The sequence below is a fragment of the Schistocerca americana genome, chromosome 8 (assembly GCF_021461395.2).
Source record: "Schistocerca americana isolate TAMUIC-IGC-003095 chromosome 8, iqSchAmer2.1, whole genome shotgun sequence".
In the NCBI taxonomy this organism is placed as follows: Eukaryota; Metazoa; Arthropoda; class Insecta; order Orthoptera; family Acrididae; genus Schistocerca; species Schistocerca americana.
Genome location: NC_060126.1, coordinates 258924365 through 258949188, shown reverse-complemented (window position 1 = coordinate 258949188; position 24824 = coordinate 258924365). Strand labels below are relative to the sequence as shown.

Below are 24824 nucleotides of genomic sequence, written 5' to 3'. Positions count from 1 at the left end.
TCATGACCCGTCCTCACAGCTTTAACAAGATCAGTCTTTGCTGGTATTAGATTAGATTTACTTTTATTCCAATTGATCCGTAGTGAGGAGGTCCTCCAGGATGTGGAACATGTCAGAAGAACAACAATACATGACAAATGTTTACAACTAAAACAAATAAGCTAATGTACCATTCCACAGGTCCCAAGTGGAATGATCATCATTTTTTAATGAACACTATATGAAAGAGTCATTTTGCAAATACTAATGCACTGAATTTAAAATAAAAGTTTTTTTATTTGTTTATAAGGTAATAAACATGTAATACAACTACTATAATACTTATTTACAATGAACATATTACTGCACTGAAATGGTGCAGAAGTTATGTTGTACTTGTATACAAATCGGTTGGTTTTACTGAAAAATTCATCAATGGAGTAGAAGGAGTTGGCCACCAATCAATCCTTTAGGCTTCTCTTAAACTGAATTTCATTGGTTGTTAAGCTTTTTATGGCTGCTGACAAGTTATTGAAAATGTGTGTTCCTGAATAATGCACACCTTTTTGTACAAGACTAAGTGACTTTAAATCCTTGTGAAGAATATTCTTATTTCTAGTATTGATTCCATGAATAGAGCTGTTGGTTCGAAAAAGTTATATATTTTTAACGACAAATTTCATTAAGGAATAAATATATTGGGAAGCAGTAGTTAGTATCCCTAGTTCCCTAAACAGGCTTCTGCAGTATGTTCTTGAGTTCACACCACATATAACTATTACTGCACGTTTTTGTGCCCAGAAAACTTTAGCTTGGCTTGATGAATTACCCCAAAAAATAATCCCATATGACATTATGGAATGAAAGTAAGCATAGTACGCCAGCTTTTTCATTTTTATATCCCCTATGTCTGACAAAATTCGCATTGCAAACAGAGATTTGTTAAGACACTTCAGCAAGTCTGTGGTGTGCTCCTCCCATTTGAATTTATTATCAAGCTGTAATCCCAAGAATTTAACACTGTCCACTTCTTCTATCTTCTTGTCATCGTATGTTAGACATATACTCGTGGGACACCCCTTACAAGTTCTGAACTGCATGTAGTGTGTTTTTTCAAAGTTTAGTGACAAAGAATTGGCTAGGAACCAGTGATTAATGTCCACAAATATTTTATTGACTGATCTTTCTAAGACTACACTTGATTTGCTATTTATTGCAATGTTTATATCATCGGCAAACAAAACGTACTTGGCATCTGGTAATGTTACTGATGAAAGGTCATTGATATACACAAGAAAAAGTAAGGTCCCTAAAATGGAACCTTGTGGGACCCCACATGTAATTAGTTCCCAGCTGGATGATGCCTGATAGCTTGATACATGTCTCTTTCCTTATAACACCCTTTGTTTCCTGCCAGAGATATAAGATTTGAACCATTTTGCAGCATTTCCTGTTACACTATAATATTCTAATTTACTTAAAAGGATATTGTGATTTACACAGTCAAATGGCTTTGACAGATCACAAAATATACCAGTTGCCTGCAATTTTTTGTCTAATGAATTAAGCACATTTTCACTGTAAGTGTAGATAACCTTCTCAATATCAGAACCTTTTAGAAATCCAAACTGTGAATCTAACAGTATGTTATTTGAGATAAGATGGTTATAAAGCCGACTGACATTACTGTTTCAAAAATTTTTGAGAATGCTGGCAACAGTGAAATTGGACAGAAATTTGATGCTATTTCTTTATCTCCCTTCTTAAACAGTGGCTTAACTTCAGCATATTTCAGCCATTCAGGGAATATTCCACTGATAAACGACTGGTTACACAGATAGCTTAATATGTTACTTAGCTCAGAATCACATTCTTTAATTAACTTTGTTGATATTCCATCATACCCACTAGATGATTTTGATTTTAAAGATTTTATGATGGACATTATTTCTGTTGGGGTAGTGAGGGTCAAATTCATATTATGGAAGTTACTTGAAATGTCTGGTCTGAGGTATTCCATAGCAGCATCTACCGAACCTGACAACCCCATCTTTTCAGTAACAGTTATAAAATGTTTGTTAAGAAGTTCTGCAACACTATACACATCTGTCACCAATGTATCATTTACTCTTTATGTTATTTGTTCCTCTTCATGTCTCGTTCTACCGGTCTGCTCCTTCACTATATCCCATATTGTCTTTATTTTGTTATCTGATATGACTATCTTTTCCCTGTAATATATTTGCTTTGACATCCGTATTATAGTCTTTAATATTTTGCAGTATTTCTTATAATGTGCTATAGCATCAACATTGGAAATGTTTCGGATTGACAGATACAGTTTTCTTTTTGTTTTACAAGATACCCCTATTCCTCGAGTAATCCATGGCTTCTTTGTAGACTTTGCTCTAACCTTGGTATGTTTTGGGGGAAAGCAGTGTTCGAATAAGGTAAGCACTTTATTAGCAAAAATGTTATATTTTTCATTCATGCCATGAGCACTGTAAACATCAGTCCAGTGAATGTCTCTGAGGAGTGTCCTAAAACAATCAATTTTTGGCGTACTGATTACCCTCTTGAGCTCAGATTTAACAGATTTTATATCCTGTTCAGTATTAACATTTAACAGAAGGAACTGCATGTCATGGTCTGAGAGGCCATTGACTATTGGTTTTGTAATATAATTTTGTTCATTGGACTTTTCTATAAAGATATTATCAATGGCTGATTGTGAGCAAGTGGCTATCCTAGTGGGGAACTTTACAGTGGGAATTAAGTTGAATGACAGTGTTACTAACTCAAATAAGTTCTTATTGGGCGAGTCTTTAAGGAAATCTACATTGAAATCACCAGCAACCACTATTTCTTTGTTTTTTGTTGTTAAATGGGTCAGTACAGCTTCAAGGTGGTTTACAAACAGATTAAAGTTACCTGCAGGTGCTCGATATACACTTAATATTATGAAAGATTTTTTGTGAACTTCTAATTCTGTTGCACATGCTTCCATATGCTGTTCTAGGCAAAATTTATGAATGTCTATGTTCTTAAATTTATGACAGTTCCTGATGAATGTGGAAACTCCTCCTTTCTCCATTTCTGATCTACAAAAGTGAGATGCTAACCTAAACCCTGTAACTCTTAAAAGTTCTATACCAGTGGTCACATGATGTTCAGAGAGGCAGATTATGTCAGCTGGGTTTGAAGACTCCAATTCATCTATGCAGATAGTTAATTCATTAATTTTATTTCTCAGTCCTCGAATATTTTGATGCAATAAAGATAGCTGACATTTCACATTGACTGAGTTAAAATTGGGTAGAGTTAAAATATCTGCTGACTGTTGAAAATTCATAACCAATGGCTGTTTATGCTGATGTAATAAGATGGAATTATGTTTTTTGATTTCTTTCTGAAACTGAAGGTTTGTCTCAGATCTAACCTCTCTTAAAATTTGCTTTCTTTCTGTCCTCCCTACCATAAAAAAGGGTCTTTTCTGAACCCTATAACCACTGGTATTTTACCACTCATGACAGTGCCTCCCCCCTTTAACTTTCCTGCTATTTCCCCAGCCAATTTACCCTTCCCCTTCCTGTTGAGGTGAAGGCCATGCCTAGTATAATCCTACCTAGTGAGAGAATCAACAGGAACCACACCAATGTGTGACCCTGCACCCGAGATGAGCAGCCGTTCCAGCTCCAAATTAACTCTCTTGACACAAGAGTTCAAATGAGGTCGGTCATGGCGCCCAAGAACAGATACAAACTCAACACTAGTATGCCTCGATGCTGATGCAATCTTCGCCAGGTCACACTCTATACTGTACCTAGGATCTCTGTCAATACTGTTACCTGCCCCACCCACTAACCACGGTGACTTCCTTAGTGAAATCTTTGCAAAGTGATCCTAAATCCTCTGTCACCTGCTCCAGATCAGCACTAGGTTTAAAAAAATTGGTGACCTGGTATTCTGATCCTAGTTCATCCTGCAAAAGTTGGCCAACACCTCTTCCATGGGAACTACCTAACAACAACACTTTCTTTCTCTTTACTGATTTCCCTACATTCTTACTTTTCAATTTGCTGCTGAAAGTTTGTTGTGCCCTGTCTACACCTGCAACTGCTTGAGGCTCACCAGCTTCTAACTGAAGCAACAGGTCAAATCTATTTTCCACATTCACCATGAAGCTGTCAGACAAAGTTCTAGGCCTGTTCCTCCTGTTGCCTGTTGCCACTTCCCACCTCTCTTTACCCTTCTCCCTCCCTAACCTGTCAAGATCTCCCCTGGCATTGTCTAACTCAGCCTGAAGGGCGGCAATTTTCCCCTCCTGTTCTAGTATCTTCCTATCTCTACTACAAATCCTACAAAACCACTGATGAGTCTCATTTACTTCCCCTATTCCCACGCCACTTCAGTCACCCACATGGAAAAAACTACAGCACCCATCACACCAAAGCTCCGACCTAACAATTCTACGGCGAGTCAAGCACTTTTCACTCATGATAAACGTAATAGTTTATTAAGAATAAGTCAGTTAAATTACAGATAAACACGAAAGTATGGTTACACAAATTTGGCCTATACGCAACTGTGTGTAAACAAAAACAAAAGTGCAAAGTTTCTGAAACAACAACTTAAGCTTTACGCTACTTTCCGGAAATGCTAGTTAAATAATGAAGAGGTACGCTAAGTTAAATTGCTGGAGAGAGCAAGGAACAACGAAACAAAATTCTATAGATTTGCTGCAGCAGAACGTATACAGAAAATACGACTGTACGGTCTTTTCGCGTTTTCTGCTATATTACGCAAAGAAAAATGAAACCTTTAATGGTACACTTAAAAGGCACACTAATACACCTATTTACCATGTAATCAGTACTAATCTATATGTTTTATAATCTAAAATGACTTATCTTTACGAGAACACCAAAACTTGCGCTAGTCGCCTGGCTGCAGGGCTGCCAAGTATGTAGTTTAGAATCTGATGATCAAGAATAGCTGTTTTCAAGGCAAATAAGAGTGATATCGATACAATACACTGTGACTTAGAATGAGGGAAAAAAATAATAGCATCTTCTTGTGGTCTAGAGAGTTGACTAATGACACCTAGAGTTCCAGTTCTCTCTATTTGTGACTAGAGATCTTCCTCAAATAAGATTTAAAAACAAACAAAAATGAATAATGCTTCCAGAAGGCATCATAGTCTATAACTGCATGCCAATTCAGACACTTGCTATATAAAAAAACCGTAACTACTGAAAAAGAATGTAGCTACTTACAGTCTATAAAATAAAACATGAGGGCTATTCAGAAAGTAAGTTCCATTAATTTACATATTTAAAAAGGAAAAAGTACACTGAAAGGTTCTTTATTATATACAATTTAAAGCTACAACTCTCCAGCTATTTTTCTACATAACTAACTCCTACAATAAGGAACTTGTTGTATCAAGGAACGAGTTTTTCAGTGCCCTCATTGTAGAATTCTGCCACCTGTGAGCTAAGCCATGCTTTGACACTGTCCTTTACTTATTGTCACTTTTAAATTGCTGCAGTCTTAGCCTTGTTATTAGCTTCTGATAAAAGTCAAAAATCATTGGATGACAAAACAGGTTTTTTTTTTTTATGGAGGATGATCAAAAAATTCACAGATGAAACTATTAAATGATTTGCATGCTTATGGCAGTATCTGGCCCCAGATTACCAAGCACAAAAATGGTGACAGAATTCAACATCCTGCTCTTTTGATCTGTATGGCTCTTCTGAGATTTTTTTTCTGGGTTTCGTAGTTAATTTTGGAGTTTGTTACAGAGACTCCTTTCATAAAATCAATGAGTACTCCCTTTCTGTTAAGAAAAAAAAAAGAAAAAAAGAAAGGAAAAAAGTTTACATGGGGAGCTAGTGTGGCCTCACTTCATAGACTGGGTTTTTGTCTAAATTTTGACATACACAACCCAACTTTAAGCAACCGTCACAATTTGATAGAGGAATTTATCTCTTTCTGCATCATACAGCATCAGAAATGTTAACACAGCACCCAAAGTCTGTTTCATACTCATTGGGCAGAAGCTTGGAACCCCATCACCAGCTTATACAACACTGTCCACCATATCTAAAGGACAGCGATAATTATGAATCAACAAGTTTTTTTCTAATTCTGCCATAATGGTTGCAATGCATTCATTTGTAACGGATGGTTTGTACACTTCTTTCTTCACAATGGGCATTCATTCAAACTTTTCAAAATAAATAGCATAATTTTCTTACAGCACTATCATGCATCACATTCTCTCTGTATACTGCACAAAGTTCATCATGAATGTCTACAGCTTTCATGCACACAGATCGGTTACAGTAAATAATTCACAGATGGCAGGATTTTCAATAATAGCAGCCATTTTCGTTCATAGTTATGGCACAAACAACTGATCAACAATGTTTCTGCAGCACTGCCAGACCTGTACTAAGCCAGATGACACAGTAATGCTGAAACCACTTTGCTACCTCGACACCTCCATACACTAGACAGCACTAGAACTTACTGTCCGAACAGCCCTCATAATTATGTTTGTCATGTAGTCTTACTCGATCACACAATTCGCTGAATGTGCAGTCAATCACTTGTCCACAAGTTTTGCTGAATGTCACATTTCGACCCAGTATTGTAAGTGTTCGTGGACGAATTATATCATTTTCTTGTGAACATAGTAGTTTGAAGATAATATCCAGCTGTTTGTTTGCATCACACTCAGTTTTCCTGGAATGAAGAATATCAGTTGCTGAATAGAGATTACAATACAGTCCATGTTAATGAGAACAGTGTTGTGCACATGCAAGATAAAAATACAGGAAAATCTTCTTGGAAAACAGAAAGCCAGTCTACCTGTTTTTAATCATCATGCATTTTGTCTGTGGACATTATCCAAAATTGAAATTCAGAATGCAATTTTCACTACAGTAGAGTGTGAACTGATATTAAACTTCCTGGCAGATTAGAACTGTGTACCAGACCAAGAATCAAACTCAGGACCTTTGCCTTTTGCAGGCTAGTGCTCTTGCTGATGAAAGGCAAAGGTACTGAATTTGCGTCTTGGTCACAGTTTTAATCTGCCAGGAAGTTTCAACATAAAATTACTTAGCATTAGATTATTTCTACACAAATAATAATAATAATAATAATAATAATAATAATAATAATAATAATTTCATGTGGCTCAGTGGCTGGGGTATACATCTTCCAATTTGATGTCACTTCAGTGACTTGTGTGCCCCAAATCTACCCCAGTTATCCAACCGGTGAAAGGAGACCTACAGTTTAAAATGGAATTCCTGGTGACACGTCACATTGCTGAACGCATCGCACTCTTATTTTTGAAAATGTTATCCCCTACAGTTGGCTCATATCCATTATTAACTGTAACAGTTTTAATCAAATTAACCCCAGCTTCAAGATGTTTGCCAACTAACAGGGTAGAAACAGCTCCATGGATGGAAAAATGAAAAAGGCTATTTTGTGAGAATGAGGGTGTGTTGAACAGGACAGCACTATTTGATCAATGTAGGTTTCTCTGCGAAAAATACTGAAAGAAATTTTGTTGCCAACGACTGCTAATGTTAAATCTAAATAATTTAATTGATGGAATCCCGTCCTTTTTGTTCGTCAATAACTGCATGCAAGTACTGATTTCTTATAAATCTGTTCAGAATAGAAACTGTTTATTCCCTAGTGTTTCTCTATGTTAATGATTATTTACGATCTGTTTAGATACTTGTGGATTTTCTGATGATACCAATAATTGCTGTTGAAACCTGGTTGTTTGTTTTATACCTAACATATTCTTGTATGGCTGTTGTATCACAGCCATGTTTAAAACTGAGAGAGAAAAATGTGTTGCATTTAGGTGCTCCAAAACTAGAGAAAAATGTATTACATGTAGATGGCCCAAACCTACCTCATCCAATCTCACTGAATGGAAGGACATATGCCAAAGATGGAAATTACTTTCACTGGCCACATCCTCTGTGTCTTACTTTCGGCTACTCTTCCTTTCAATGGCACAATACTTTCTGATTCAACTAGATGACAGGCAGTAAGGAACAGGCATGCCATTTGACGCTGTGTCCCATACAAGCCCCCACATTTCTTCATCAGATGTTTCATTTCCCCTAATTCCAATGTGTTTTGGTGGCCAGTAAACCGACACAGTCTTTTCTGCACTTTGTGGCAGAGGAAGTGTCAGCTAGGCACATCTGCTGAAGCAAATGTTGGAAGGCACAAAAGGAACTGGAACAAATGACAAACAATCTCTCTTGATCATACATAATATAATCAGAGGCCTTAAGGTCACACACAGCTTTGTGTTTAAGGATCATTAAGTGAAATGGGCCCAGTAGTTAGCTATGTGTGAACTGCAAATGTTCTCACAACAAATGACCATTAAAATGTCATTCCATGAATGGACAAGCAACAATAGTGTGCCCTTTAGGTACTTGTAATAGAAAACAAAATTTGAATGATACTGGGCCCACAAAGAGCTGACAACACATTTATTTGTATGAAATGAATGGTAATAGGATTGCTCCTAAATGTTCTTGGGGCCAGCTTGGTTCCTTTATGGTGAACTGTATCCAATACTTAGAGGTATTAGTCCAGTTAATTAGAGGTACACTTCACATTGCACAAATGAAAATATGAGGGTGGTTTGAAAAGTTCTTGGAACAGAACAGAAAAAAGTTTTTTTATATTTCAACGTAGTCTCCTTGTAGATTAATGCACTTGGTCCAGCGATGTTGCGGTACCTTGAGCCCATCTCAAAAATGAGTTTCCTCCAGGGCTGCAAAATAGTTGTCAACTCTGGCTATCAATTCTCCATTTGAAGTGAATCTTCGTCCACCAAGAAAAATTTTCAGTTTTGGGAAGAAATAAAAGTCTGACGGACCCATATCAGGTGAATAAGGTAGGGGTGTGTCAACAATTGATACCTTAGTACATGTAATTTTGCCATGGCGATGGCACATGTGTGCAGGTGCGTATTGTCTTGATGGAAGATGGCTTTCTTCCCTCCTAAACCTGCCCTTTTTTTACATGTCTTTTGTTGCAATTGGTCCAGGAGGTTAGCATAGTATTCTCCAGTAATTGTTTGGCCAGTGGGGAGATAATCTAGAAACAGAATCCCCTTCGCATCCTAGAACACTGATGCCATGATCTTCCCTGCCAAAGGAATTGTTTTTGCTTCCTTTGGTGGTGGAGAACCAGTACTGCTTTGACTGCTGTTTAGTCTCTCGGGTACAGTAGTGCACCCAAGTTTCATCTGCGGTCACAAACCGGTGCAAAAAATCTTGTTCGTTTCTCATTAAAATGGGCCAAACATTCTTCCGATATGTCCATTCTCATACGCTTTTGATCCAGCATCAAGAGTTGCCGCTCCCATCTTGCAGATAATTCTACACCTGAAATGTGATATACCCTTCCAGATGACATCTGGCAAGCATGAGCAATTTCACGCACTTTCAATCGGTGATCCTCCATGACCATTTTGTGCACTTTTGCAATGATTTCTCGAGTAGCAACACATCTTGGCTGACCATTGCGCGGATCACCATCTAAGCTCTCCCTACCAAATTTAAATTCATTTTTCCACTTTGCAATGGCTGAATATGAAGGAGTGGAGTCCCCCAATGAATTCTGGAAATCAGTATAAATGTCCTTTGCTTTCATATTTCCTTTACAAAGTACTTAATCACTGCTCAAATCTTGATTTTTTCCAACTTCGCAAATCACTACGCAGGAACAACAGAGCCATGTCACTGCCACAGCTCTCTTCCAAGAGCACTGATGTGGCATGTGTTTACAGGCAACAGTCCAATGAATATCGTGTGAACTATCGTTGCACTTGCGCTGATCTCTCATGGTGATTCCGAGAACTTTTCAAATCACCCTTGTAATTATAGACTGCTATTCCAATACCAATACACAACCTTGCCACCACTAGGTAATGTTGGCTCATCTACATGCAGCAAGAGTTTGGCAGGAAATTGTTGGATTATATTGGATGTATATGTAATAAATTGTTAATTGTAACAACAACCACTGTCTGTACTCTACTTCACATTATGTCTTGAGTTATGAACTTTTAGTTGTTATCTGCCCTGTCCACCCATAATCAAGCAGACATAACAACAAGACTATAAAAGATGAATACACCAGATCTACAAGCTTCTCATGCCCCAAGGCTGATCCACTTAAATGCTGATTGATTTAAGGGACTGTGCTTCAAGGCCCTTTTGGCAAGATTTTAACAGACAGTGACATAAAACCATACTGAATTTTTAAAATGGTCCATATCATTCACATTTGCTAGGGGGGGGGGGGGAGGGGGGGGGGGGGGGGAGGGGGGGGGGGGATTTACAGACACAAGTAATATAAAATATTTATTGGTTACTAGCTTCAACTCTCCCTTTTACCCTTTCCTTCAGGCTTCTAGTTATTTGCTACAGTTTCATTGCTTTGAGACTGCAAGGGAAGGAAACAGATGAAATAATACACAAAAGATTCTATACTGGTACTGTAATAATGATGAAAATAACATTTAAGATCATAAAAATCATATCTTGAGGCAGACTGTTCTCCAATTCAAATCAATACTGCACAACTTAATTGCTTAGCATCTAAGATACGAGGGCTATCCACAAAGTACATTACGTTTTGGAATTAAAAATAAATAAAGTATTGGAAATTTTTTTTATTATATACAGATGAAAGCCACACTTAAATACTACTTTTCTACATAGTTGCCATTTAAATTAAGGCACTTATCGTAGCGATGGACGAGTTTGGAAATTCCTTTGTCGTAAAATTCGGCCGCCTGCGCCTTCAACCACATAATGACTGTCTTTTGGGACAGAAAAGGTGTGATTTTTGTGGATTTCCTGGAAAGAGGCACTACAATAAACTCTCAAAGGTATTGCCAAACTCTGCACAACCTCAGAAGAGCAATACAAAACAAGCGCAGGGGAAAGTTGGGCTCAAAGATCTTTCTGATTCACGACAACGCCCGGGCCCACACGGCAAATGCCACTCGTAAAGTTCTCGAATCTTTTAAGTGGGAGTTGTTTCCTCATCTGCCGTACAGTCCCGACCTGGCACCAAGAGACTTCCACTTATTCCCAGCAATGAAGAACTGCTTGGCTATGCAACGTTTTGATGACGACGCACAGCTTCAAGAAGAGGTAACCACGTGGTTGAAGGTGCAGGCAGCCGAATTTTACGATGAAGGAATTTCCAAGCTCGTCCATCGCTACGATAAGTGCCTTAATTTAAATGGCAACTATGTAGAAAAGTAGTATTTAAGTGTGGTTTTCATCTGTATATAATACAAAAGTTTTCCAATACTTTATTTATTTTTAATTCCAAAACGTAATGTACTTTGTGGATAGCGCTCGTACAAACGGTCAGCCAGCTGATGATGATGATGACATCGTCATCGATGATTATGCATTTAGCAACACTAAACAGATAAAACATTAAGAACTTATACAATAGTTACATTACATTATTAATTAATAATAATCATGAACCCCCCCTCCCCCTCTCAATTAGAAGCATAGGCTGCAGTCCATGCAACACACAATATTTTAAAATTTTTCATCACACTCATCATCAACGAAAATTGTGGGTATGTCCTCTCTTATCTCTTGTTAAAAACTGAACAGATTTATCCATAAGCCACAAGCATTACATACTGGGAGCTCCTCTCAGCAGAGTATCATCTCATGATATAATGGACAGTGCCCTTTTCAGAGACATGTGAAGGTAGCTTTATCATGCCAGAGTGGATGGATGGTATAAATTATACCACGGAAACAGCACTTCGCCCCCCCCCCCCCCCACCCCCAAAAAAAATTCCTTGACTCAACTGCAACCTGACAGCCTGTAAGGTGTAAGGAGAAGGAAGAAAGATGAGGGTTTAATGTACCACTGGCAATGAAGTCATTAGAGATGCAGCACAAGCTCAAGATGTAGTAAGAAAGTGACAGTCTCCTTTTCCTTGGAACTATTCCAGCGTTTAACTTCAGCAATTCAGAGACACCATGAAAAACCAGATTCAGATGATAGTATAGGAATTTGAATACAGAGTCTCTTGAATGTGGCTCCAGAGACCTTATCACTGCACTACCTCACTCAGTAATACAGACTGCAAAGAAATGGCATCTCATACTTGACATCTACATGTTCATTTCCCTAAAATCCCATGTACCACCAAACGGGGTGATGCTGGACACTGGGGTGAATTCTGACAGTATGGTTTATTTGCTCTTTGCTACTGCATAGAAAAAAAGAGTTACTTATTTTAACATCCGTGTGCCAATTATTTTAAGCGCAAGATTGCATTTATCACTTTTCACAACTTTTATTTTGCATCAATTGTTTCCCTAGGTGAATAATTGACGAACAGTCTCAGTGTTAAAAATCCATGCATTATTGTAAAGTGGAAACTTTCTATTGTTGCGCCAAGTGGGAAGTTATTGTAACAGTAATTGTCGACGCGCTCGGTAGCTAACAGCATTGAGACAATTTCTGTACATGTTTGTCGAGTTTCTCGTGCAAGGTTATAAAATAATGAGAAGTTATTGTAACAGTAATTGTCAACACGCTCAGTAGCTAACAGCATTGAGACAATTTCTGTAGAAGTTTGTAGAGTTTCTCGTGCAAGGTTATAAAATAATGACGGTTTTTGTAAAACTGTGTACTGTGTGGGGTGATTTCGGACAATGCCAAGAACGTATAAGAGCAGGAAAGGTGCTACAGTATGGTGCAATCATGACCCAGAACTTTTAGATAAAGCTGTTTGTGATATACAGATTGGTAAATTATCGTACAGAAAAGCATGCGATTTTTATGGTATACCTAAATCAACCGTACAAAATGAAGTGCAGGAAGCACATCTGAAAAAAATGGGAGGACAGCCAGTGCCAAAAAAAGAAGAAGAATAAATCTTAAAGCAAGGTATCTTGAGGGCTGCACATTGGGGATTTCCCTTCACTAAATTGGATATTAGATATTTAGTTAAAGGCTACCTTGATAAATCTAGCCAAAAAGAGAAGAAATTTCGTAATATCTTGCCAGGAGAAGAATGGGTGCATTTATTCCTCAAACGACAGTCAGAAGATCTTTCCATTCCCTTAAGTGAAAAGATTAAATGAGCTCGTGCAGAAGTGAACAAAGAGACTGTTTATTTAAATTCTTGAAAAATAAAAACTTATCTGTAATATATAAAATTCATTATACCATTCCATATCACTTATTTGTAACAAAGAGCTCCCTTAAAATGTGTAAAATGTCACTGAAATCAAATAAAAAGCACGCAGAATTTTTTTTAAAAAGAAGGCAGTAACTGGCTGAATTTGCCCTCTATATACTGTAACTTTGGACAGAGATTTAAAAAACACATGTGTCCAAAATCACCCCAATATGGGGTGACTTTGGACACTTTATTTAACTGCCTCATATAAATATACCTACACATACACTTTCTGGTTCGGGGATATTTTATTTGTTACACATATACCCTACCACTTCCATAACAATCAATTTAATCTCACAATATATACGAAAGTTATAATCAAAATAATGAAAAAACCATTCAAAATCACCCCGTTTGACGGTACCTGAATACACAAAAGGCTGACACATGCTTCTCCTCCTGCTGCAGGAGTAGAACATAATTTTGTTCATTTTGGACTATCTTCTCTGTTGGACATGCTATCAGTTTTAATGCTTGTAGAATACTGAGGGAATCTGAGTACATGAGAAATATATCCACTTATGAAACACCGTCTGCATTAGTGCCCTTACAAACACATAGTTCACGAGTAAATACAATAAATGCTTTGGGAAAGGGAGTTATGAACTATAAGAAACGGAAATGAACAAAGAAGTATAAAATATGCAGTTCCTAAGAACAAAGGTACACACTACCCAGTAGGACAAGGAATGCTGGCATCAGAGGAGGACTGGGTGTGAAAAGCTTAAATGAGAAGATGTAGGCATAAAGGAACACTAGAAAGTCTGTGTCTCAACTGAAGATGGCAGAATTTTTTTCTTTTGCCTTTCTCCCATATCTTATGTGGGGTCAACAAGGTTAAAAACAGAGAGTTAATTTAAGTGATGGCTGGATGCCATTTCTGTTCGCACTTCATTACCACCTCCCCCCCCCCCCCCCCCCCCCCTGCGAGAGGAATACATGTATCCAAACTGTCTGTCTGTAGTATAAAGAATGATTGCAAATCATGTAACTGAGGTGAGAATTGTGGACCAGTCCACTATTCATCTAGGTGAATGTGGGAAACCACCTAGAAAACATATCCAAGCAGGCCGGTACGTCAGCCCTCGTCATTAATCTCCTGGGCAGATTCTATCCGGGGCCAGTGCACCTGCTCTAATGCCATAAGCGTCATATTAACATGCGTGGCTATATGAGTGGGTAATGGAAGGCAACAGACGACCAAAATTAATGATGAATTATTACCCAGTGGGCAGGAGATATTTAGGATGACCAAGGAGAATGTGGAAAGATCAATAATTTCAACCAAGAGAGCATAACAGGCAAATACTTAATGCAAGCAAAAAGGAGGAACAGGAGGATGACGACGAGGAGGAGGAGGAATAGAAGGAAAGTGAGGAGAAGAAATGGGAAGTTATAATTTGAAAACTTGGTCAGAGAAAAGTATTGGACAGGCAAGGATGTAGTCTCAATTTGAGTTGTAAATATGTACTTTGATAAAATCAAGAAGGTTATTTATAGTACAAAAAATTTAATTAAAACTACATCTGGAGCAAATTATTTATTTATATAATCAGTTTTAAAAAATTCTGGACCTCTTGATTTTACTTCAAATCTTGAACTAAATATCAATACTTTCCACATCTATTTCTAAAAGTACCCTTATGTCTTTATTATGTGCCACATCTACTTCTTTAAAATAAGAAAGTGGGGTGGGCAGATGGATCATACATCCACAGTACAGCTGGGATCATACAAAAATGCAATAAAACTGTAGCTGATCCCAAAATCACAGATAACACATTTTCAAATATCAGGTTCTTGCCATTAGGTTCCTTATATACTTTGACTCCTTCGAAATCCCTGTAGGTTATGTTGTGGATGTGATCTACCGAACACCATGAATGAACAAATGCCAGTCAAGTTTTCAAAAAGCCTAGAACCAAAAAATCACATGGACTTTTAAATTTCTTTTAAAATACACTCCTGGAAATTGAAATAAGAACACCGTGAATTCATTGTCCCAGGAAGGGGAAACTTTATTGACACATTCCTGGGGTCAGATACATCACATGATCACACTGACAGAACCACAGGCACATAGACACAGGCAACAGAGCATGCACAATGTCGGCACTAGTACAGTGTATATCCACCTTTCGCAGCAATGCAGGCTGCTATTCTCCCATGGAGACGATCGTAGAGATGCTGGATGTAGTCCTGTGGAACGGCTTGCCATGCCATTTCCACCTGGCGCCTCAGTTGGACCAGCGTTCGTGCTGGACGTGCAGACCGCGTGAGACGACGCTTCATCCAGTCCCAAACATGCTCAATGGGGGACAGATCCGGAGATCTTGCTGGCCAGGGTAGTTGACTTACACCTTCTAGAGCACGTTGGGTGGCACGGGATACATGCGGACGTGCATTGTCCTGTTGGAACAGCAGTTCCCTTGCCGGTCTAGGAATGGTAGAACGATGGGTTCGATGACGGTTTGGATGTACCGTGCACTATTCAGTGTCCCCTCGACGATCACCAGTGGTGTACGGCCAGTGTAGGAGATCGTTCCCCACACCATGATGCCGGGTGTTGGCCCTGTGTGCCTCGGTCGTATGCAGTCCTGATTGTGGCGCTCACCTGCACGGCGCCAAACACGCATACGACCATCATTGGCACCAAGGCAGAAGCGACTCTCATCGCTGAAGACGACACGTCTCCATTCGTCCCTCCATTCAGGCCTGTCGCGACACCCCTGGAGGCGGGCTGCACGATGTTGGGGCGTGAGCGGAAGACGGCCTAACGGTCTGCGGGACCGTAGCCCAGCTTCATGGAGACGGTTGCGAATGCTCCTCGCCGATACCCCAGGAGCAACAGTGTCCCTAATTTGCTGGGAAGTGGCGGTGCGGTCCCCTACGGCACTGCGTAGGATCCTACGGTCTTGGCGTGCATCCGTGCGTCGCTGCGGTCCGGTCCCAGGTCGACGGGCACGTGCACCTTCGGCCGACCACTGGCGACAACATCGATGTACTGTGGAGACCTCACGCCCCACGTGTTGAGCAATTCGGCAGTACGTCCACCCGGCCTCCCGCATGCCCACTATACGCCCTCGCTCAAAGTCCGTCAACTGCACATACGGTTCACGTCCACGCTGTCACGGCATGCTACCAGTGTTAAAGACTGCGATGGAGCTCCGTATGCCACGGCAAACTGGCTGACACTGACGGCGGCGGTGCACAAATGCTGCGCAGCTAGCGCCATTCGACGGCCAACACCGCGGTTCCTGGTGTGTCCGCTGTGCCGTGCGTGTGATCATTGCCTGTACAGCCCTCTCGCAGTGTCCGGAGCAAGTATGGTGGGTTTGACACACCGGTGTCAATGTGTTCTTTTTTCCATTTCCAGGAGTGTAGTTTTATCACATTCTCAATTAAATAAAATTTTCTCAATTAAATAAAATTAAAAGCAATACATGAATGATTAAAAAAACAGATTTTTGGTAGAAAATTTGAAATAGTCATTCTTCAATTGTCTTAACTATAAGTTACAATTGATGTGTAGCTGCTGGGAGGCTGGAATAAGAGCAAGAAATTGAAAGGTTGTATGCAAATAAAAGCACTGGACAGGTCTTCTTACCACAGGTGTAATGCTATTTCTAGCTAGAGTAAATAGTGTAACAATTAAAACATTATGTTGAAGTACATGGTTATCTTACTTAATACTAGAATCACGGAAGCAGTATACATTTACACTGGGCAGTATGGCCACTGTCACTTGGAAAGAGAAACATTAAAATTCGTAGAGTTGCTAGTTCCTGATGAGTGACTGTAAATGAAACAACACTTAACACTTTCCAGATGAGTGACATAGCTCCTAAATTTTGTGGATTTACTCCAAAAATACTATTGATGTAGGAGCTATGATGGTCATTTCTCAGCTCTGTAAATGTATCTCAACATTTGTTTTACATCTGTGATGTTCATACTACCAAGGAAAAACAATACAGGTGGCAGCACCTATCACAAATAAAAGATACATTACTCGCCTTGCAGCACGCCGATTCATCTAGTTTCCACGCACAGCACTTCACAAGGTCACGTGCACAGCAATGGACCTCAATTGTTGTCTGTGTTGTCAGCTTCAAACTTTGTGTTTGTTTTCTAGATGGCCTTACATGATGATAAGAGTTTTTGTTGAACAATAGTAATTCTGAGATTGATGAACTAATTTCTGAGTTTCAAAAGCAGAGATGGTAAGCTATTTTTTTTTTTGTAATTGTATATATTGCCCACTGTACACCAGGAAGCTAATTTTTATGATTTATGCTGTAAAAGAAGATGGCATTTCTGATGAAGAGTGAGCAAGCCTTCATGATAAAGGTGCTGACAATGATGCTGCATCACAGATTCCCCCATTTCAATCTATCAAATTTCTACTTTTGATTGTGCACTTGACAAATGATGACATTACCGCTCCACAGCTTCCAGTTTTTGAAGAATCAGGTAGAATTCAAATTCAAACTGACCAGAACTCTTCTGTGTTTGATCATTTTACCTACACTTTTGACAAAAACAGCTGAAGATGGAAAAATGAGGCACACACCACTATGCTAGAACAACTATTGACAAGCTAATGCAACAGGGACCTCAAGCTGTACACAGTTTGCAGTAAGTGGAGTACTGTGAAACTCTGTGAACTGCGTAAGAAGCTTTTTGGTGTGGTTTTACATATGTGCCTTGTCATAAAACTGAAACTAACCAACTATTGGTCTACAAACTCCGTACTGCAGACCTCCTTTGCAGGAGGATTTTTTTGTTTGTTTATTCATTTATTTATTTTCCTATCCTACAAACATTACATCTCACAGATAATGCAAGTTTTATTTCAAAAAATCGAGAAGGGCATGGTCCTTCACAAGGTGAGACCTATCTTTGATATATTCCTGACAAAAAGTGAACGAGCATATAAACCAGGAGAAAAATCTTACTGTAGAGGAACGAGTCTGCCATTTTCATGGAAAACTTCATTTCAAGATCTACATGAAAAAGGAGCCTAAAAAATATGGCACACAATTTTTTGTTATGTCATGTGCAAGTGAAAGTAGAAACATTTTGAAATTTGAAATATATTCTGTTAGTCACGTAAACCTTAATAACAGCATTTTGCATCCAGTAAACACATTGTGTGAAAGTTTCTATTGTAAATGCCACTCCGTACACATGAACGATTTTTACATTAGCCCTGTAATACTTCATCAGTTTTGGAGACACAAAACCAAGACAGTGGATACAGCAATAAAAAAAATAGAAAAGGGCTAGCTAAAGATCTAATACCACAGAGACTGACACTAAGGATGTATTTATTTTGATAGCAAAACAAGAAAAGCATCTAATGTCAATGGTGGAACAAAATTACGAATCATAGAGAAGATGCACCCTGACTGTGCATGGATTACAATAAAAATAAGGCTGGTGTGAAACACAGCAACCAACTAATGGGCTACTACTTTTTTTATATGAAACAAAGAAAGTGGTAGAAGGAGGTTTTCTTTTTTTGTCTCCTCTTCATCATGATGGTCATAAATTCGTATAGTCTACACAAATAGTTGAACCCTACTAATAAATAGTTTGTTGAGCTCATTGCTGAACTGGCAGACATTTTGGTTAACAAAGGTGGCCTGGTTGAACAAACTTTCACCCAAAACAGTTTATTTGTAAATAGACTCAGTAGAACGTAATTTGCTAAGCTAATTCCAACTTCAGAGAAGTCAAAATGTCCTCAGAGAAGATGTAAAGTTTGTGCAGAAAGAAGCAAAGCAAGATGTGGCAAAGTGGCGGGTAGTATTGTAAAGAATGTGATGTATGACTTTGTTTTCCAGAATGCTTCAAAATGTTTCACACTAAAGCAAATGTAACTAACCAATTTTAAATATAGAAAACCAACTTTTCAAACAGTTCTATTTTTAGTATCAACAAATTTTAATCTTATCTCCATTTAGGTAATTAAAACGAAAAAAAATATTTTTGTTATTGTGAAAATAACACATTTTCATTTCCGTACAAAAAAAAATTGTCATAGATGCAAGTTTATGTTTATTTGCAAGATATTATAGGAAAAAGATCTTTCAACAGCAATAAAGTTATTTAAATTCTGTGCAATACAACCTGCTATAGAGAATTCAGGAAAACTGTGAAAATATGCAGTATCAGCCAGTTGAATAACACCCTTGGCAGCCAGACCTCGAAGTGTTCAACATATATGCTTTGATATCATGGAACAGAAGTCACTAAGGTTCCAGACAGAAAAGTTTGCTTTGGTATTAGAAGTCTGGATTTGTTTCACTGACAATTTAGGTAAAAGAGCCCTTATGGTGTACATCAATCTTTTGCTGCATGCTGCAGTTGGTAACTGCACAAAGAATTATGGGAAATGAACATGACAAATGATGAGTCACGCATCAATAGCCAATAAGATAGCTCACTTGTAATGTTTTATGCTGCATAAATAAATTTTATGTCGACGTATGAAATATTTGTGAGAAAGGCAGGGAATGCCATCACCAGCAAAAACGGCAAAATGTTTTATGGTTTGTAAATGTTATAACTCCTCATTTCTACTGTAGCAATTTAAAACATGTTCTTCATTACAATCCTAATCACAATCTCAGGAATCTTGACATAATTATAATAAAAAACGAAATATTTGTAAGATACAATGTTTTAAATGTTTCAATTGCAGCAATTTAAACTTGTTCTTGGCTACTGCCCTTGCCACAATTTCAGAGGTATTGACATTTTCAGAAGCAAACATGATTGTGAATGTCAAAAAAGTAACATAAGAACTTGTAATGCCATGGAATATGTAAGCCAATGAAAAGAGATTGACATACATTGTAATCATACAGACACCAAAAAAAGGTTTGCATCACCTCAGTTCCGAGAGGTCTGGAACGTGTACAGAAAACTGGAATTGAGATCAACATAAACATCATTTCCACCATTTTTATTGCTCATAAAAACCACACATTGCGTGTTGTACCACCATAGAGGAAGACCTTCAGAGGTGGTGGTCCCGACTGCTGTACACACTGGTACCTCTAATAACCAGTAGCATGTCCCCATGCATTGATGCACGCCTGTATTTGTTGTGGCATACTATCCATGATTGGTGGGTTATGTAGTCCATAAACAGCCCTTTTCAATCTCTCCCAGGCATGTTCGATAGGGTTCATGTCTGGAAAACATGCTGGCCACGCCTGTCGAGCGATGTCGTTATCCTGAAGGAAGTCGTTCACAAGATGTGCACGATGGGAGCGCGAATTGTCACCCATGAAAATGAATGCCTATCAGTATGCTGCCAATATGGTTGCACTATCGGTTGGAGGATGGCATTCACGTATCGTACAGCCGTTACAGTGCCTTCCATGGCCACTGGTGGCATTCTTCAGCCTCACATAATGCCGTCCCAAAGCATAAAGGAACCTCCACCTTGTTGGAAAGTGTGTCTAAGGCATTCAGCCAGACCACATTGCTCCAAATACGTCTCCGATTATTGTCGGATTGAAGGCATATGCAACACTCATTGGTGAAGAGAACACGATGTCAATCTTGAGTGGTCCATTCGGCATGCTGTTGGGCCCATCTGAACCTCGCTGCACGATGTGGTGGTTGCAAAGATGGACCTCGCCATGGACGTCAGGAGTGAAGCTGGGCACCATGCAGCCTATTGCGCACAATTCGAGTCATAACACGACATCCTGTGGTTGCACTAAAAGCATTATTCAACATGGTTGCATTGCTGTCAGGGTTCCTCTGAGCCGTAATCCATAGCTAGCGGTCATCCACTTCAGTAGTAGCCCTTGGGTGGCCTGTCTCTCTCTGTATCTCCTCCATGTCCGAACAACATCGCCTTGGTTCACCTGAGACGCCTGGACACTTCCCTTGTAGAGAGCCCTTCCTGGCACAAAGTAACAATGCAGACGTGATCAAACCACAGTATTGACCATCTAGGGATGGTTGAACTATAGACAACACGAGCCATGTACCTCTTCCTGGTGGAATGACTGGAACTGATCAGCTGTTGGACCCCTCCATCTAATAGGCGCTGCTCATGCAGGGTTGTTTACATCTTTGGGTGGGTTTAGTGACATCTCTGAACAGTCAAAGGGACTTTGTCTGTGATACAATATCCATAGTCAACGTCTATTTTCAGGAGTTCTGGGAGCCAGGGTGATGCAAAACTTCTTTTGATGTGTGTATCTAGGGTACTGAAGTGTATATCAGAAGTGCATCTACTAATGTAAATCATAAATATTAGCATACAGTGCACTGAAAATTATGTTGTAGGAAAATGACATGAAATATGGGATCGCAGAAGTGAACTGGTGTTGTTGACTGATTAGACATGATGGCAGAACCAATGAGAAAATAGTGTTTGTCAGCACATCAAGTGCATGAAATTACATGGCGACATAATCAAGTAACGACGTGCAGAATAATTTAATGTAAAACACTGTTCCATAAAATTTAAACTGTAATCTTAGGTTCCAGGCTAACACTACCTTGGACGGAATGTTATGGAAATACCCCACAAAGTTTTTGAAACTGTCGTAAATGTGAGAGCTGAGACTGAACACCGAGACACTCATTCCAACACTACCTACATTTTGGGCTACAATACAGATCATCAGTCGGTCGGCAAGGTCAGTTTCTCTGGGGTCACATTCGTTGGCTGCATCCACTCAAAAGCAAACTATAACCTACCTAGATCTCGGTTATACCACCAATCAGTTTGCCACTGCATACACTTTCCTTCTGTATTACTTCACATGTATACCAAAATAGGTGCTTCTACGGCAATTAGTCTGACATACTACTTTGTAAATAACCAACTAGAGCATTACTTCAACCCCCAATTAGCAGTGTCAACTTTCCTTTAATACTAATATTTAAGTTTAGCTTAAAAAACTGTTATTGTAAAGAAAATAGTAACTGAAAAAAACAATAAAGAACACTAATTAAAATTTTATACTGTATTGTAAGCTAGGGTAGTAAAAGTTGATTCAGATTCGTCACTGCGATCGTTCAATCAGGCACAGAACTTACAGAGGAATGGTGGTGTTCGCCAGACCCCATGTCCAACCAAAACTAGCTAATTTCTCTTATGTGCTTGCCATTTGCCACAATCCAGGAGGCTCATTTGGCTTATCAAAAGTCATAGATGCAGTGAACATTACAAATACCAATGAGAAGAGCAGGAACTCCATTAGGGAAAGATTTTTTAGGAGGGATAACCAATATCTTTTTTTGTTGTTGTGGTCTTCAGTCCTGAGACTGGTTTGATGCAGCTCTCCATGCTACTCTATCCTGGGCAAGCTTCTTCATCTCCCAGTACCTACTGCAGCCTACATCCTTCTGAATCTGCTTAGTGTATTCATCTCTTGGTCTCCCTCTACGATTTTTACCCTCCACGCTGCCCTCCAATACTAAATTGGTGATTCCTCGATGTCTCAGAACATGTCCTACCAACCAATCCCTTCTTCTAGTCAAGTTGTGCCACAAGCTCCTCTCCTCCCCAATTTTATTCAATACCTCCTCATTAGTTATGTGATCTACCCACCTAATCTTCAGCATTCTTCTGTAGCACCACATTTCGAAAGCTTCTATTCTCTTCTTGTTTAAACTATTTATCATCCACGTTTCACTTCCATAAATGGCTACACTCCATACATATACTTTTTAAATCTATATTCGATGTTTCCTTGCCATTGCCAGTCTACATTTTATATCCTCTCTACTTTGACCATCATCAGTTATTTTGCTCCCCAAATAGCAAAACTCCTTTACTACTTTAAGTGTCTCATTTCCTAATCTAATTCCCTCAGCATCACCCGACTTAATTCGACTACATTCCATTATCCTCGTTTTGCTTTTGTTGATGTTCATCTTATACCCTCCTTTCAAGACACTGTCCATTCCGTTCAACTGCTCTTCCAAGTCCTTTGCTGTCTCTGGCAGAATTACAATGTCATCGGCGAACATCAGAGAACAGGATCATCAGGTGAATAACAGAAAAACTGTGGAATAGTAAGTGCATCTTGCTCACCAGATGGTAGAGTTTTGTCAGGACTGGCTCTCCCAAGGCTGTCAGTAGTTCTAATGGAATGTTGTCTACTCCGGGGGCCTTGTTTCGACTCAGGTCTTTCAGTGCTCTGTCAAACTCTTCATGCAGTATCATATCTACCATTTCATCTTCATCCACATCCTCTTCCATTTCCATAATATTGTCCTCAAGTAAATCGTCCTTGTATAGACCCTCTTTTTATAATACTCAAAATAGAGAGAAGAATCATCAGAACGTGCATCAACAGATCGTACCAGAGAGATGGACACTGGAGAGTAGCTACAAATGAAACAGTCTACAAGGAAATAGAACCGGTAATGAGTACAATCAGGAAGAAACGCATTTCATTTTTCGCACATCTGATCAGAACATCAGAGAACAGGATCAGGTGAATAATAGAAAAATTGTGGAATAGTAAGTGCAACATTACGTGGATTACAGAAATCGAGGAAGATATGGTTTGAGCTACAGATTACACTGGAAAACATAAGATATAAAACTGACAAAATCAGGAAACTCACAGACAAACAAACCAGACTGCAAACGAGAATCAATAGGCAGACAATAGGAAGGGTGATTTCCGATTAAGAAAGATGGATGAGATCCGAGAGAATGAAGAAGTACTGGGCTGACAGGAAACTGAAAAATTCTTTATATAAAGTTGGTTAGAGTGGTCCAATGAAGGTCATAAAATGTAAATAATAATAATAATAATAATAATAATAATAATAATAATAATAATAATAATCAAAATATTTGCGGAAAAAAGGACTGTATTTCAAATCAAGGTCCCACATACCACCCTGTTACGCCCTCAACCACAGGTTGGTTAGAAGTAGCTTGTCACGAATGTCTGTCCTTGGCCTTTCTCTTGACAGTATGAGTGGTGCAGCTGGTATTCTCCATGATCTGGTTGATGTACTCTAGTCTCTTGTGTTCTTCACTTCTACTGTCATTTCAGTGATACTATTAATGATACCATCATGCCCCAGCAGATGGCTGCCCCTTGTGAGAGAGATGGCTTCTCTTCCTACATTCTGTGGAGCACTTCTTCATTTGATGCCTTCCCTACCAATGAAATCTTGAGGATTCTGCATTAGTTCCACGCCTCAACCTATCACTTTGTGTCCACGTTTCGCTTCTGTACAGCACCACACTTTCCTGAGATATTTGTGAAAGTCTTTTACTAAGTTGATGAAGGCAATATGCATGTCTTGAGCCTTTGTTAGTCTTTTTTCAAGAGTTAATTGTAAGCTGAGTATTGCTTCTAATGTGCCTAAATCTACACACATGGCCAGCTATTCACGTGTCACAGACACCATATCAATGAAATGAGACCAAAGTGGTTAAGTGTGACAGGTAACTTGTGCAAGTGCTCTCAGAGAATCAATAATACTGATGATGATAGGTGGAAACTCACTATAAAGATGATCGCTGAGCCACAAACACGCA

The 24824-nt window shown here is 39.0% G+C and overlaps 1 protein-coding gene across 1 annotated transcript in view; it reads right to left on the bottom strand.

Moving 5' to 3' along the window:
* LOC124544674 (putative ATPase N2B) overlaps positions 1-24824 on the bottom strand; it is a 105113-nt gene that overhangs the window by 42621 nt on the left and 37668 nt on the right. Inside the window, exon 4 of the mRNA XM_047123297.1 lies at positions 6561-6732. Coding sequence (XP_046979253.1) covers positions 6561-6732 — 172 coding nt within the window. The remainder of the gene's footprint in view (positions 1-6560; positions 6733-24824) is intronic.